This window comes from Tursiops truncatus, chromosome 14 (assembly GCF_011762595.2).
Source record: "Tursiops truncatus isolate mTurTru1 chromosome 14, mTurTru1.mat.Y, whole genome shotgun sequence".
Classification (NCBI taxonomy): Eukaryota; Metazoa; Chordata; class Mammalia; order Artiodactyla; family Delphinidae; genus Tursiops; species Tursiops truncatus.
The window spans coordinates 34714008-34726944 of record NC_047047.1 but is presented as its reverse complement, the minus strand read 5'-3'; the positions used below and the strand labels follow the sequence as shown (position 1 = coordinate 34726944).

At 46.9% G+C, this 12937-nt stretch overlaps 1 protein-coding gene and 1 long non-coding RNA gene across 4 annotated transcripts in view; one reads left to right on the top strand and one right to left on the bottom strand.

Moving 5' to 3' along the window:
• Window positions 1-12937, top strand: part of SLC1A4 (solute carrier family 1 member 4) — a 119760-nt gene that overhangs the window by 84238 nt on the left and 22585 nt on the right. Inside the window, exons 11-12 of one of the 3 annotated variants that reach the window (XM_073791302.1) lie at window positions 7542-7647; window positions 10316-11995. The exons of 1 other annotated variant lie outside the window; for it this stretch is intronic. In XM_073791302.1, coding sequence (XP_073647403.1) covers window positions 11469-11995 — 527 coding nt within the window. In that variant the 5' untranslated portion in view covers window positions 7542-7647; window positions 10316-11468. The remainder of the gene's footprint in view (window positions 1-7541; window positions 7648-10315; window positions 11996-12937) is intronic. One more of the 3 variants, XM_073791303.1, reaches the window with a different exon arrangement.
• Window positions 1570-5460, bottom strand: LOC141276327 (uncharacterized). Its single transcript, XR_012325680.1, has 3 exons — window positions 4757-5460; window positions 3764-3846; window positions 1570-3130 (listed from the first exon to the last, which is right to left on the bottom strand). It is a non-coding gene; the product is annotated as an uncharacterized lncRNA (long non-coding RNA).

The following is a 12937-nucleotide window of genomic DNA, read 5'->3' as shown; positions in this document are numbered from 1 at the left end:
CCTAGGCTGGAATTACATTCCCTTCCTCTCTCTCTCTCTCTCTCTCTCTCTCTTTTATTATGATAAAATGTACATAATATAAAATTTACCATGTTGGGACTTCCCTGGTGGTCCAGTGGGTAAGACTCCGTGCTCCCAATGCAGGGGCCCCAGGTTCTATCCCTGGTGGGAGAACTAGATCCCGCATGCATGACGCAACTAAGAGTCCGCATGCCACAACTAAGACCCGGCGCAGCCAAAATAAATAAATTAATTAATTAATTTAAAAAATAAATAAAATTTACCGTCTTAACCATTTTTAAGTGTACACTTCAATAGTGTTAGGTATATTCGCACTGTTGTGCAACCAATCTCCAGAACTCTTTTCAGCTTGCAAAACTGAAAATCTGTACTCTCTAAACAATAATTCACAATCCCCCCTCCTCCCAGCCCCTGGAAACCACCCTTCTACTTTCTGTCTTTCCAAATTTGCCTACCGTAGGTGCCTCATAGAAGTGGAATCATACAATATTTGTCCTTTTGTGAACGGCTTATTTCACTTAGCATAATGCTTCAGCGTTCATCCATGTCATAGCACAGGTCAGAATTTCCTTCCTTTTTAAGGCTTTCTAATATTCTGTTATATATATATGTATACACACCCACAGCATTTTGTTTATCCATTCATTTGTCAGTGGACATCGGTCGCTTCCTCCTTTTTGGCTATTGTGAGTAATACTGCTATGAACATGGGGGTACGTTTCCCTCCTCTTTCGTAATCTTTTTATAGACCCTCATTCTATAGGAGTGGCTCTTAACATGTCAGACCTAGCACTTTCTCTCATTCTAAAATGAAGTTCATAAGTAATATAGCCTGTCTACCAGATAATTTAAGGAAAATCAATATAATAAAGTATCTATTTCATTGTGAGTAAATACCTGAGAACAATCACACAGAGCACATAACAAAATAGTCATATGCTTGCACGTTGCTCGCGGTGGACACAGCCACGAACGTTCAATGTCTCAGGAGCATGGCATTGGAGATTTGAGTACCACAAGTAGCGTTGCTTGGTGGCATGATTTCGTAATATGGGTAACCAACACAGTAAAGTTTGAAACAAAGCAACTTTTTTCAATGTCATGGCAATTGTAATCTTAGAAAGGCAGTGCATATTTATGTTGGACAAAGAATAATTGATGTTTCTATGTAAAAAAGAATTAGGTTCTTGGCTCAGATCTTTTTTTTTAAATATTTTTCCTTTTATTCATTTTTTGGGGGGGGTGTTAATTTATTTTATTTATTTTTGGTCGCATTGGGTCTTTGTTGCTGCACATGGGCTTTCTCTAGTTGCAGCGAGCGGGGGTTTTTCTTCGTTGCAGCACGCGGGCTTCTCATTGCGGTGACCTCTCCCGTTACAGAGTATGGGCTCCAGGCGCGCGGGGCCCAGCAGTTGTGGCTCGTGGGCTCTCGAGCGCAGGCTCAGCTGCTGTGGCGCACGGGCCCAGTTGCTCCGCGGCATGTAGGATCTTCCCGGACCAGGGCTCGAACCCGTGTCCCCTGCATCGGCAGGCGGATTCTCAACCACTGCGCCACCAGGGAAGCCCCGGCTCAGATCATTTTAAACAGATTATTCCCCATATAGAGCATTGAAATTGGTGAAGAACACACGGGATGATTTGTCATGCAGGATGGTCCAGTGATTTGCAAGACATCTAGCATCTTTAGCCCATGCCACTAAATGCCAGTAGTACCTGCTCAGTCATGAGGACAGTCAAGGAATGCCCCTAGACATTTCCTAAATGTCCTCTAGGAGGCAGCACCACACACATTAAGAACTGCTGCTCTAACTTAGCTGTCCATCAGCAGATGAATGGATAATGAAGATATGGCATATGTATACAATGGAATATTACTCAGCCATAAAAAGAAACGAAATTGAGTTATTTGTAGTGAGGTGGATGGACCTAGAGACTGTCATACAGAGTGAAGTCAGAAAGAGTAAAACAAATACCGTATGCTAACACATATATATGGAATCTAAAAAAAAAAGGGTTCTGAAGAACCTAGGGGCAGGACAGGAATAAAGATGCAGACATAGAGAATGGACTTGAGGACACGGGGAGGGGGAAGGATAAGCTGGGACAAAGTGAGAGAGTGGCATGGACATATATACACTACCAAATGTAAAATAGATAGCTAGCGGGAAGCAGCCGCATAGCACAGGGAGATCAGCTCCGTGCTTTATGACCACCTAGAGGGGTGGGATTGAGAGGCTGGGAGGGAGACGCAAGAGGGAGGAGATATGGAGATATATGTATATGTATAGTTGATTCACTTCGTTATAAAGCAGAAACTAACACACCATTGTAAAGCAATTATACTCCAATAAAGATGTTAAAAAAAAAAAAAGAACTGCTGCTCTATAAGTAACTAGAGTCTCTGTGTCTCTATTAAAGTCAACCAATAAAGCTGTGTAACCGTGGCAAGCACAAGGAAAAAAACCTTGCAGACTTATTGGACTATTTGGCCAATTAGTGTGCTCTGAAATCCACTGCCAAGTTTATGCCAAGGCCATGTGTCCCACAGGTTTCTCCAGCCAATGGCTGGGCACAGTGGGATACTAAGGCCAACCTGTTCCTGGAAGGCTTGAGACTCCTCTCACAGCTGACTTTGCCTTGAGGTTCCCTGGTAGCCTTGCTGACCTTTCTTGGCTGCACGAGAGGCTAGGATGTTTCCACCCAACCTTCCTTCCCTCTTTCCTTCACTTGGGGTCAGACTTGCATTGCCCTCTGACAGCTCTGATAGTTCCGCTCCCTCTCTGTTTTCTCTCAGAAGTGTCTCCACAATAAAATCCTTGTACATTTTATCCTAGCTTGGCATATGCTTCTTAGAGGACTTGGAGTAACATAGTAACAAAGAACCACAAAACCCCCATGGCACACAACAGTAGGAGTTTATTGTTTGTGCTTCTGGGGGCAGGGTTCAGGGCTGCTAACCAGACGGCTCTGCTGACCTTGGCTGGGCTTGCTCCCATATCCGGGGTTGACGGGCTGGTAGTTGATCTAGGATGACCTCCCCTATGATGACTTGGGACTCAGCTGGACTCCACACATCTCTCATCCTCCAGCAGGCTAGCCCAGGTATGTTCTGATGGCAAGGGCACAGGCACAAGAGAAAAGCCCAATGTATAAACCTATTTAAAATTTGTGCTTGCCTAGGGTCAGCTATACCCACTGGTTAAGAAAATCATGTAGTTGAGCCCAGATGGAGTTGTACGACCCTGAAAAGTAATGTGACAAAGGGTCGGGATACAAGGAGAGGTGAAGAATGGGACTATTTTTGTAATCTACCACAGTGTCCGTGCATTTTTCTTATTAATGAAGTACCACTCTTCAGTTTTTTTTTAAAAATTGTAACCCCTCTTAAAATAATCACATCATGGTAGAGTCATTTACTGGTAGAAAGGAAGCCTGAAATTTCTGAGTATTTACCAAAAGACTCTGAGTTATCCACACAAGGCTATTTAAACTGGTTAAGATTTCCATTACATTCATTGTCAAGTTAAAGCCATTTTCTCCTCCCTGCAATGACCCAATGCTGTGACTGCCCATGACAAAGATTAGATCAGTTATAGATAGCAAATAACCTACATTTTCTTTGTACTTCAGAGTGATTTATTGAATTTTCAAACACCTTCCACACAAAAGTAGAGAAGTTCAGACATTATTTTTAAAATAAATTTGAGTAATTCAAAATTATCCCTAGGATAATATCACTTACTTGCATTCTTTCTTAAGCAGGAAAATCTGTTGTGTTACAAGTTGGTAGCCAGGAACTACATCAAAGTCGAGGTGCACCTGTGGCTGTGGGCATTGTGTGTAAGCATCACTTGTCATGTATGTGGCCGCAGAGAATGAGTGGAGAACCACAGTGCTAGCCCACAGTGACCTCTCTGCTCCAAGCCCCTGTAACCCATGCCTTCCTACTAAGGTTGCTCAATCTGTTGTGCAACAAAGTGAAGGATGGAGGCTTTCCTTTCCGTTGTTTATTCTCTCTTGCAAAAAAAAAAAAAAATTAACGTTTCGTAAATTTGAAAAAAATTTGAGCCTACAGAAAAGTTTCAGGAACAAAACAGTGAGCACCCATATGCTCCTCACCTAGTTTTACCAGCTGTTAACCTCTTGCCTCCCACACTATCGATACATTCTCTCTTTATATACACGTTTCCTCTCTACCAAGCCATCCAAGGGTGGTGGGCAGGCACCCTGGCACTTCACCCCTAAATAATTCTCCATCCTTTCCCAAGAAGGAGGCCATTGTCCTAGTACTGAGAACACTGTTGTCACACCTGACAAACTCAACATTAAGTTCAACATACAGTTTACATGAAATTTGCCTAACTGTCTGAAAATTATCTTTTAATCCAGATCCCATTGCATTTAGTTGTTCTATCTCATTAATCTATTAACAGGAAGAATAAAAAATAGATGCCTGGGTCTTACCCTAGAGCTACAAAAAACAGAATTTCCAGGGTTGGAGCCCAGGAATCTATCCTTTTAAAACTGTTTCTGATGACTCTGATGAGAGTCACGTTTGGGGATCACTGAGTTCTACCTGGAAGGTTAATTATCTTTTCACCTGTCTATGGCTGTTTTCCCAAACAGATTTCAGGGAATTCTTGTGCCAGGAGTAATAAATTGCTGGGAGAACTCTAACTCATTCTAATTGTACCCTAACCATTGCCCCTCCCCTCTAATCCCACCTGCTTCTTACCCCTTAACATTATACTCAGAAGAACTTGAGTGGCAGGTTTTGAAGGCCCAGTCCTAGACTTTATCTTGGACTTCTCTTTAATTCCAAATTCTGTTAATGACCTCATAAATACTTTTGAATTGAATAATCTGGGGTGGGGGTAGGGGGATGTGGGAGGGAAGGATTGGCTTGTTGAAATGCAGATTTCTAGGCCCTCCTCTGGGCTCAGGAATGTGCATTTTAGTCAGCTCCCTAAGTAGTCCGTACTCCCTTTTTTTGTATTTCATTCTAAGGGCCTTTCAGGGTGATTTACTCTTAGTAAGCAACTCAGTAAGCCTCTGGTTGTGTCATTGAAATAAACCTCTATGCTTAGAACCCTTGCCCGCAAAACAGACAGCAAAAGAACTTTTCTTCCCGTCTTTTAACTCATCTCTTTCAATGCTCCTATTTGACCAATTCTCTCAGTAGAAAATGTCCTTCACAGAGCCTTAGCTTTTCTCTAAAACCATAGAAACAGGCATCTTATTTCTGCCTCACCCTGCCTTTTACTCCCACTCTGACCAAATTCCCTTTTAGTGTTGACTCAAATTGTTTATCTGAGTCTGTGCCTGACCTTTCGGTTCTAGTGACATCTTTATGGCCCCTTTTTTCTTTTTTCTTTTTGGTGGGTAGAGATGATATGGAGGGGAGCCCAGAGGATTACAGATTGTAAAGTCACCCACACTTTGATTCCAGTATGCCACTTTGAACTAAGTTGTCCATCATGGGAGAAAAAGAACCTGTTTATTATTTTGGAATTTCACCTTGCTTGCTCTGCTAGGTAATCTATGTGAAAAGCAAATATTCTTTTTTTGAAAATCACATTGCATTTTCTGCAAAGCTGTGTTTTGCTAACATGGAAAGAGTTAAGCTGAAGTTTAACCTTTTTAATATAGTCGTTAGTTAAAATATCTGGTGTCTCTTAGTGAAGGTAAAGAAGCACTCTAGAATCCAAATTTGCCTGTGATGAAGGACACAATTTTCCTTTTTCAGCCCATTCATTGGCGGAAAATAATTCCTGCCAGATGCTTGATGCCACTAGCAATTCTAGTGAAATAATGTGGAAAATACGAAACTGTCATCAGATATAAAGTTAGAACAGAGATAATCTCTTTACCAGAAGAAGCCAGCATGTGTGTATGATGCCGAATCCAGCCTCTGTACCCCGACACTGAGTTAAATCTTGGAGACAGAGTTTTGGGTGAAGTAGAAAAGAATAGGTTTATTACTTTGCCAGGCAAAGGGGGCCGCAGCAGGCTAATGCCCTCAAAACTGTGAGTCCCGACCTGGAGGGGGTAGTGAGGAGTTTTATAGTCATGGCTCAAAGAGGGCGTGATCAGCTCGTGGACATTCTGATTGGTTGGTGGTGAGGTAAGTGGGAGTCAGCCAACATCAACCTTCTGGTTCCAACCAGTCTGGAGTCTACCTGCTTGTGGGCAGCATACTGTTAACTTTTCCCGCCTGGTGGAGGTTTCAGTATCTGTAAAGCAGCTCAAAGATATTGTTATGTGTATCCCTTGAGGGGGAACCGGGACCCTGCCCCAAGGCTACTCTATAGTTTCTTGACTATTCCTGCCTTGTCTCCACATCCCCTCCCTTACCTAATTAGCAACTGTTTAAACCTGCCCGTTGGAACACAGGGAAGGTCATGGAGGCTGAAGGAAGCCTATTTCCTGTTATCAAGAAATGGGGGACACAGAAAGGCTTTTTTGCCCAGGAGCCTCACAGGGTCCTGCTCAGTTTCATGTATAATATCCATCGATACACGAGTATATTGGGAGTGATAAACAGTCACTTTGACAAGGTAGGAAAAACACCATTCTTATCACCGCGTAAGTAAAAAATCCATATCATTGCTTTAATGAGGGAAACTGATTCTTCTTCACGATGAATGAGATATCCAGCCAGCCCCAGCTGTTCTAACCACACTAGCCTAGGTGTCAGGAGTGTGAATGAGTCATTTTGGACAGTCCAGCCTCATTAGTTGCAATGTGTAAAAGAACCAAGGATCACAGTGAATATGGCCCCAGCTGAGCCATCCCAGGCACCTCCAGGCATTAAGCCACCCCAGCTGGGCTGCAGGCAGCATGCAGCAGAGATGGGAACCTCTGCTGTGTTCTCTCTGAATCTCTGGCCTACAAAATTACGATCACAGGGCTTCCCTGGTGGCACCGTGGTTAGGGATCCACCTGCCAATGCAGGGGACATGGGTTCAAGCCCTGGTCCAGGAAGATCCCACATGCTACAGAGCAACTAAGCCCATGCGCCACAACTACTGAGCCTGCGCTCTAGAGACCGCAAGCCACAACTACTGAAGCTCGCGCGCCCAGAGCCCGTGCTCCGCAACAAGAGAAGACACTGCAACGAGAAGCCCGCGCACCGCAACAAAGAGTAGGCCCCGCTCACCGCAACTAGAGAAAGCCTGCACGTAGCAACGAAGACCCAATACACCCAAAAAATAATTAATTAATTAATTAATTAAATTTAAAATATATATATGATCATAAGAAACTGGTTGTTATTTTATGCCACAACATTTGGAGTGGTTTGTTATGGTAATAGATAACTGGGATAGATGTCGAAGAGAGGACTTGTATTACTTGGCTATTGCCACAATAATGCATGACTCCAAAACTCAGTGGGTTTCAACAACAGTATTTATTTTTCTGACTCATGGGGCTGTGCGTTGTCTGGGCTGTGAGGGGGCTGGGCAAGGCAAACCTCTGTGGGCTGGTCTGAGACACACTCCTCTCTGTTCTGGTGCCAGGATGAAGGTGGAGCATCTACCTGGGGCACGCTGGGTGATGGATATTCAGGAATCCAAGTGCAACTCTGCAAAAACATTTTACTCCTCTGCTTATTTTATTGGCCAGGTAGGTCACATGGTCAAGCTCAGAGTCAAAGGGGTAAGTACACGCCCATCCAAATGGGAGGAAGAAGAAAGGAGATACTCGCTGAACAGTACCCCAACCTATTGAGAGATTCAAGCATCAGATGATGGTGGTGGTGATAGCGAGTTGTGTCAGACTGGCCCAGTTTTAAGGTGTTTCTGTAATTTGGTACTTATACATCTAGAACCCAGAGAGAACACTTGTGAGTGTAGTGGGGGAAGGTGTCTAAATATAGGAATCAATAATTATTTATTTTATTTATTATGTTATAAATAATGTTTCTATTAATATAAATATTATTTGTCAGTTTATATGATTTATTGATACTAAATCCCTACAAGCAGGAGGCATGTAAAATTATGAAAAGACAAAGAAAATGTAATAGAACAAAAGGAGAGGGATTAAAAAAAAGAAAGAGAAAAAGAAGGCAGAAAATGAAACCCTTTACCAGCTGTTGGGGAGGCCAGGAGCAGACACCTGTTTCTTGGTTTGCCTCATATGTAGGCGGAACTGCTACAGGGCAGCCAGTCCCTGAAAGAAGTCCCAAGAGACCAGCTCCTCCTTAAGGAGAGGTTTTGCTAATTCAATGACAGATGCATCTGGCATGGCATAAGGCACCTCCAAACACTGCTCTCCCACTCAGCACCATACTTATAGCCAATGAAAGCACCAGCAGTGCAGGGAGTTCCCTACTCCCAGTTGAGGGTTAACTATTAACGCAGCTGTGAAGTGTGTGGGACCAGCCCAAAAAGCTATGGGCAGCAGGCAGAGTTAGAGCAAAGAGGCGTTAAGAAAGGCTTTGGGAGAGAAGTAGTATCTGAACTGGAACTGGATGCAGAGGCCAGAAAATGTGGAAGCAGCACAGTCTCATTTTTGTTGCATGTATAGAGGGCACAAGGCTGGAGAGTGAGCTGATCATGGTAAATGTTGAATGCCAGGTTGAAGAGCATATTTTTAGTTCAGTGGGAACCCTGAGAACTTTTGAACAAGAAGTAATCTGGGGCTTCCCTGGTGGCGCAGTGGTTGAGAATCCGCTTGCCAGTGCAGGGGACACAGGTTCGAGCCCTGGTGCTGGAAGATCCCACATGCCGCAGAGCAACTAAGCCCGTGCGCCACAACTACTGAGCCTGCGCTCTAGAGCCCGCGAGGCACAACTACTAAAGGCTGCGAGCCACAACTACTGAAGCCCATGCACCTAGAGCCCGAGCTCCGCAACAAGAGAAGCCACCGCAATGAGAAGCCCGTGCACCGCAACAAACAGTAGCCCCCGCTCACAGCAACTAAAGAAAGCCCGAGCCAATCAACAAAGACCCAACACAGCCAAAAATAAATTAATTAATTAATTAATTTTTTAAAAAAAGAAGTGATCTGAAGCTGTCCTCCAATATCATTCTTTCCTACTTCTGTGGTAACAGAAGCCCCAGTTTTTAACCAGGTTCATGCCTGTGCAAATTAAGATTAGCTTTCCTAACTTCTCTTGCAGCTAGGTGTGGTCATGTGACTGAATTCTGGTGAATGAGATAGAAAGGAAATAGTGTGTGCCACTTTTAAGAAGTGTTCTCAAAGGGAGAAGGCACTGCGCCTTTTTTTTTCCCCCGCTGGATGGAAGCCCAACCTAATCCTAACAAGCATATTATTCATTAGGAAGATAGGCCTGGGGCAAGGCAAAATATAGGATGAGCACTGGAGGTGGGAAGATCTTGATAGTTGAGGTAAGAAGTGTGGAAATAAGAACTGAGCCAGTATGGCAGCTTTGGGAACGGATGGGAGGGGAGTATGGGATAAATATTGCGCAAGGAGTGTCTGTGGGACTTGGGAATTGGTCAGGTGAGAGGAGACACCAGGAAGAATCAAAGGTCATTCTGAGGTTTCAAGCAGAGTTGACTGGGAAGTCAATGATGCTGGTAACAAAAATAGGGGAATCAGCAGGATGAGCAGGCATGAGGAAGGCCCCCAGGAGTTCAGTCTTGCACATGTTGAGTTGGGACGCCTGCAGGATACCCAGGTGGAGATGTAAAGCAGGCAGTTGGAAATGGCAAATCCTTTGCATAAAAGTGGTAGTCAAAATGAAGGGAGGGGCTGGTTGGCAAAACAGAGAGTGTGTCTGTAGAAATTCCTCTTTCTTCAGTGCACACAGAAATAAACTTTTGCTCTGCAAAACCAGATAAAAATATGTAAGCTCTTCACCTGATTTGTACCCCCCTCCCTCAAAAAAAACCCTACAAACTCCAGTCAGCAGCTGGCTGGCTGGCTTCAAGCCATGAAATCCTCACTGTCTCAAAATGTGGACATCTCCTTAAAGTGCTTTACTAAGGCGTATTGATTTGCATAAATATCTGTGCTGGCATGTTTTAAGATGACTCCTTTTCAGCAAGAGATCTATAGTAAATTGTCTTCCTCCTTAATTCAGGTTGGCCACACATAAGAAGGCTTCCCTTTCACAAAAGTCTTAAAAGAACAATTCCTTTCAAAAGCAGAATGAAAAAATATGAAAATCTAATAAATGTGACAGTAAAACGACTCTGCAGAGGTTTTTCTCATATCTGCTGTGACCAGAGCAGATGTTAAAATAAATAAAATTTGAAATAAAAAGTAAACGAATCTAATGTGAACATTAAGGAACTTTTTTTTTTTTCTTTTTTTGGCCAAGACACGCGGCTTGTGGGATCTTAGCTCCCCGACCAAACCCAAGCCCTCAGCAGTGAAAGCTCGGAGTCCTAACCACTGGACCGTCAGGGAATTTTCTAAGGAACCATCTGTTCAGCCTGGCTAAACTGCTGTCTGCACTATTTTCATACGATGGCTGGGGCCCAGGGTATGGAAAAGGTTAAAACCCAGTGGCTTGTGTGTTTCAGCTGAGGTTACAAGGTAGAAACGCGACTGGAAGTGGTGGTGGTAAGAGCTCTGTTTCTTCTCGAAGAGTTTTGGTCTTCAGCTTACATACAGCTGACAGCTGCCTGGCGACCCAGGGCCTATCCCGGCGGCCCGAAGCCACGCGCCTAGGAGCGCGCCCAGGATCCCCTCACGCGAGGACCCTTCCTAGGAGAGGCGGGCAGGCTCTCCGGCGGAAAACGGGCCGCGCGGGGGCGACAGCACCAACCTTGTTGGCAACCCCTCCCCTCCCCCAACCCCCAGGACAAGGAACGTCACCGCGTTCCACGTTCTCCCCGACCCTCTGACCCCGAGGGCCCAGACCCCGGCCGGCCCGAGCGGCCCCGGCAGGTGCCAACGAGCCCTGGCTGTCCCTCAGGCCCCGCCACCCCCGCGGTCGCTGGGAGCGGGCCTCGGTTAGCGGGGCCTCCTAGGCTGCGGGCGCCGGGACTGGCCGGCTACACCCGCACCCCAGCGGCCTCAGTAGGCGTCCCGGGCCGGGCCGCCCCTCCCCCCGCGCCGGTGGCCAGGAGCCGGGCGAGGGGCTCGCGGAGGAGACTCTCGGGCGCTGATTGGCCAGAGCCGAGGGGGCGGGGCGGTGGGTGTGAAGGGGGCCGGCCCAGGTCTCTCAGAGCTCCCCCTCTCCTCCGCAACTGCAAGCTCCCTCATTACATCATCTTTGGACCGTAGCCGCCGTGCAGGACTGGGCGCGGCGCGATCCACTCACCCCGGGGCTCCAGCCCGCTCTCCCGCGTCTCTCCTGGCCCTCCCCGCACCTGCTCCAGGGCCAAGACCGGGAGAGCCCCGCGGGCTAGCTCCCAGAACCCGCTAGGCACAGCTAGCGGACCTCGGCAGCTCCGCCTGATCCATTCATTGAGAGCCGCGTATTTTCCCGGAGCCCCAGTCCCCGGCTCGAAGCCGCGGGTAGCGCCATGGAGAAGAGCAGCGAGACCAACGGCTACCTAGACAGCGCCCAGGCGGGGCCTGCAGCGGGGCCTGGCGCGCGGGGGAGCACGGCCGGACGCGCGCGGCGCTGCGCTGGCTTCCTACGGCGCCACGCGCTGGTGCTGCTCACAGTGTCCGGAGTGGTGGCGGGCGCCGGCCTGGGCGCGGCGCTGCGTGGGCTCAAGCTGAACCGCACACAGGTCATCTACCTGGCCTTTCCTGGAGAGATGCTGCTCCGCATGCTGCGCATGATCATCCTGCCGCTGGTGGTCTGCAGCCTGGTATCGGGCGCCGCCTCCCTTGATGCCAGCTCTCTCGGGCGCCTGGGCGGCATCGCCATAGCCTACTTCGGCCTCACCACACTAGGCGCCTCGGCTCTCGCAGTCGCTTTGGCGTTCATCATCAAGCCTGGATCTGGCGCGCAGACCCTTCAGTCCAGCGACCTGGGTCTGGAGGAGACGGGGCCCCCACCGGTCCCCAAAGAGACAGTGGACTCATTCCTCGACCTGGCCAGGTAACGTCCTCCCTTCCCCGCCAGCCAACACCTCGCCGAGTGCTCAGTGGGAGACTCCAGCTCTCTAATGCACTCTAGTTCATACTCATACACCCTCATATACTCCTAAGAGTTCATTCTTAATTGGCTGCTGGTGGCTCTTAACATTTTTTAAATATCAAAATAACGTCTGGAGGCTTTGCATGTTGACCACACCTTTGCAGACGTCAGCCGGGGGCACACCTGACATTCTCAAGGATCGGTACTGCATCTTTTAGGAAGAACCAGTCCTACCATTAGGTGGGAGTGTGTTAGGGAAGAGGCAGCGGTCTCACCTGTACTTTACTCCTTACACTCTCTGGCTGCCCACACTAGGGAGAACTTTCCAACCACGCCCCAATATCCTCACCCAATTTTCTCCGCCAACGGTGCCCAAAAGCTTCTGGGAGCATTGGTTAAATTTTGCCTATTGGACCATTCTCGCCTGTAATCTGTGGCCTCTGTTTCAGCCCTTTAGCTGGTAGGAAGCTGGCAGTTTTTTGAAGAGTTGTCAGTGGACCCAAGGATAACAAGGCTGGAGGTAGTTGTGCAGGGCTCATTGCCCAGAAACATGCCTCTCCTGGGAACTTGGGACGGATTGCTGTCAATCCCCATAGTCAGGAACATTGTAGAGTATTATGAGTTTTAAGGGACTTTATTTGTGGGAAGATGTGAATTCTAGAGAGGAGAGAGAAAGAAGCATCTTCACTTAGCTTTGCCTGTTTTTTGTGACTCTTAGAAGTTGCATTTCATCCCTTGAGTTGTAGTGTAGTCTTTGTGGATTGGCCAAAGCCTCAGCCTCTTTTGGTTTCTCCATTAGCCCAGAGTTCACAGGTGGGAAAACTGCAGCCTAGAGGTATTTACTGACATGGCCAGGTTCAGCTGAGTGAGGACCTCAGCTGGCTCCCCCTCCAGATTTCCAAT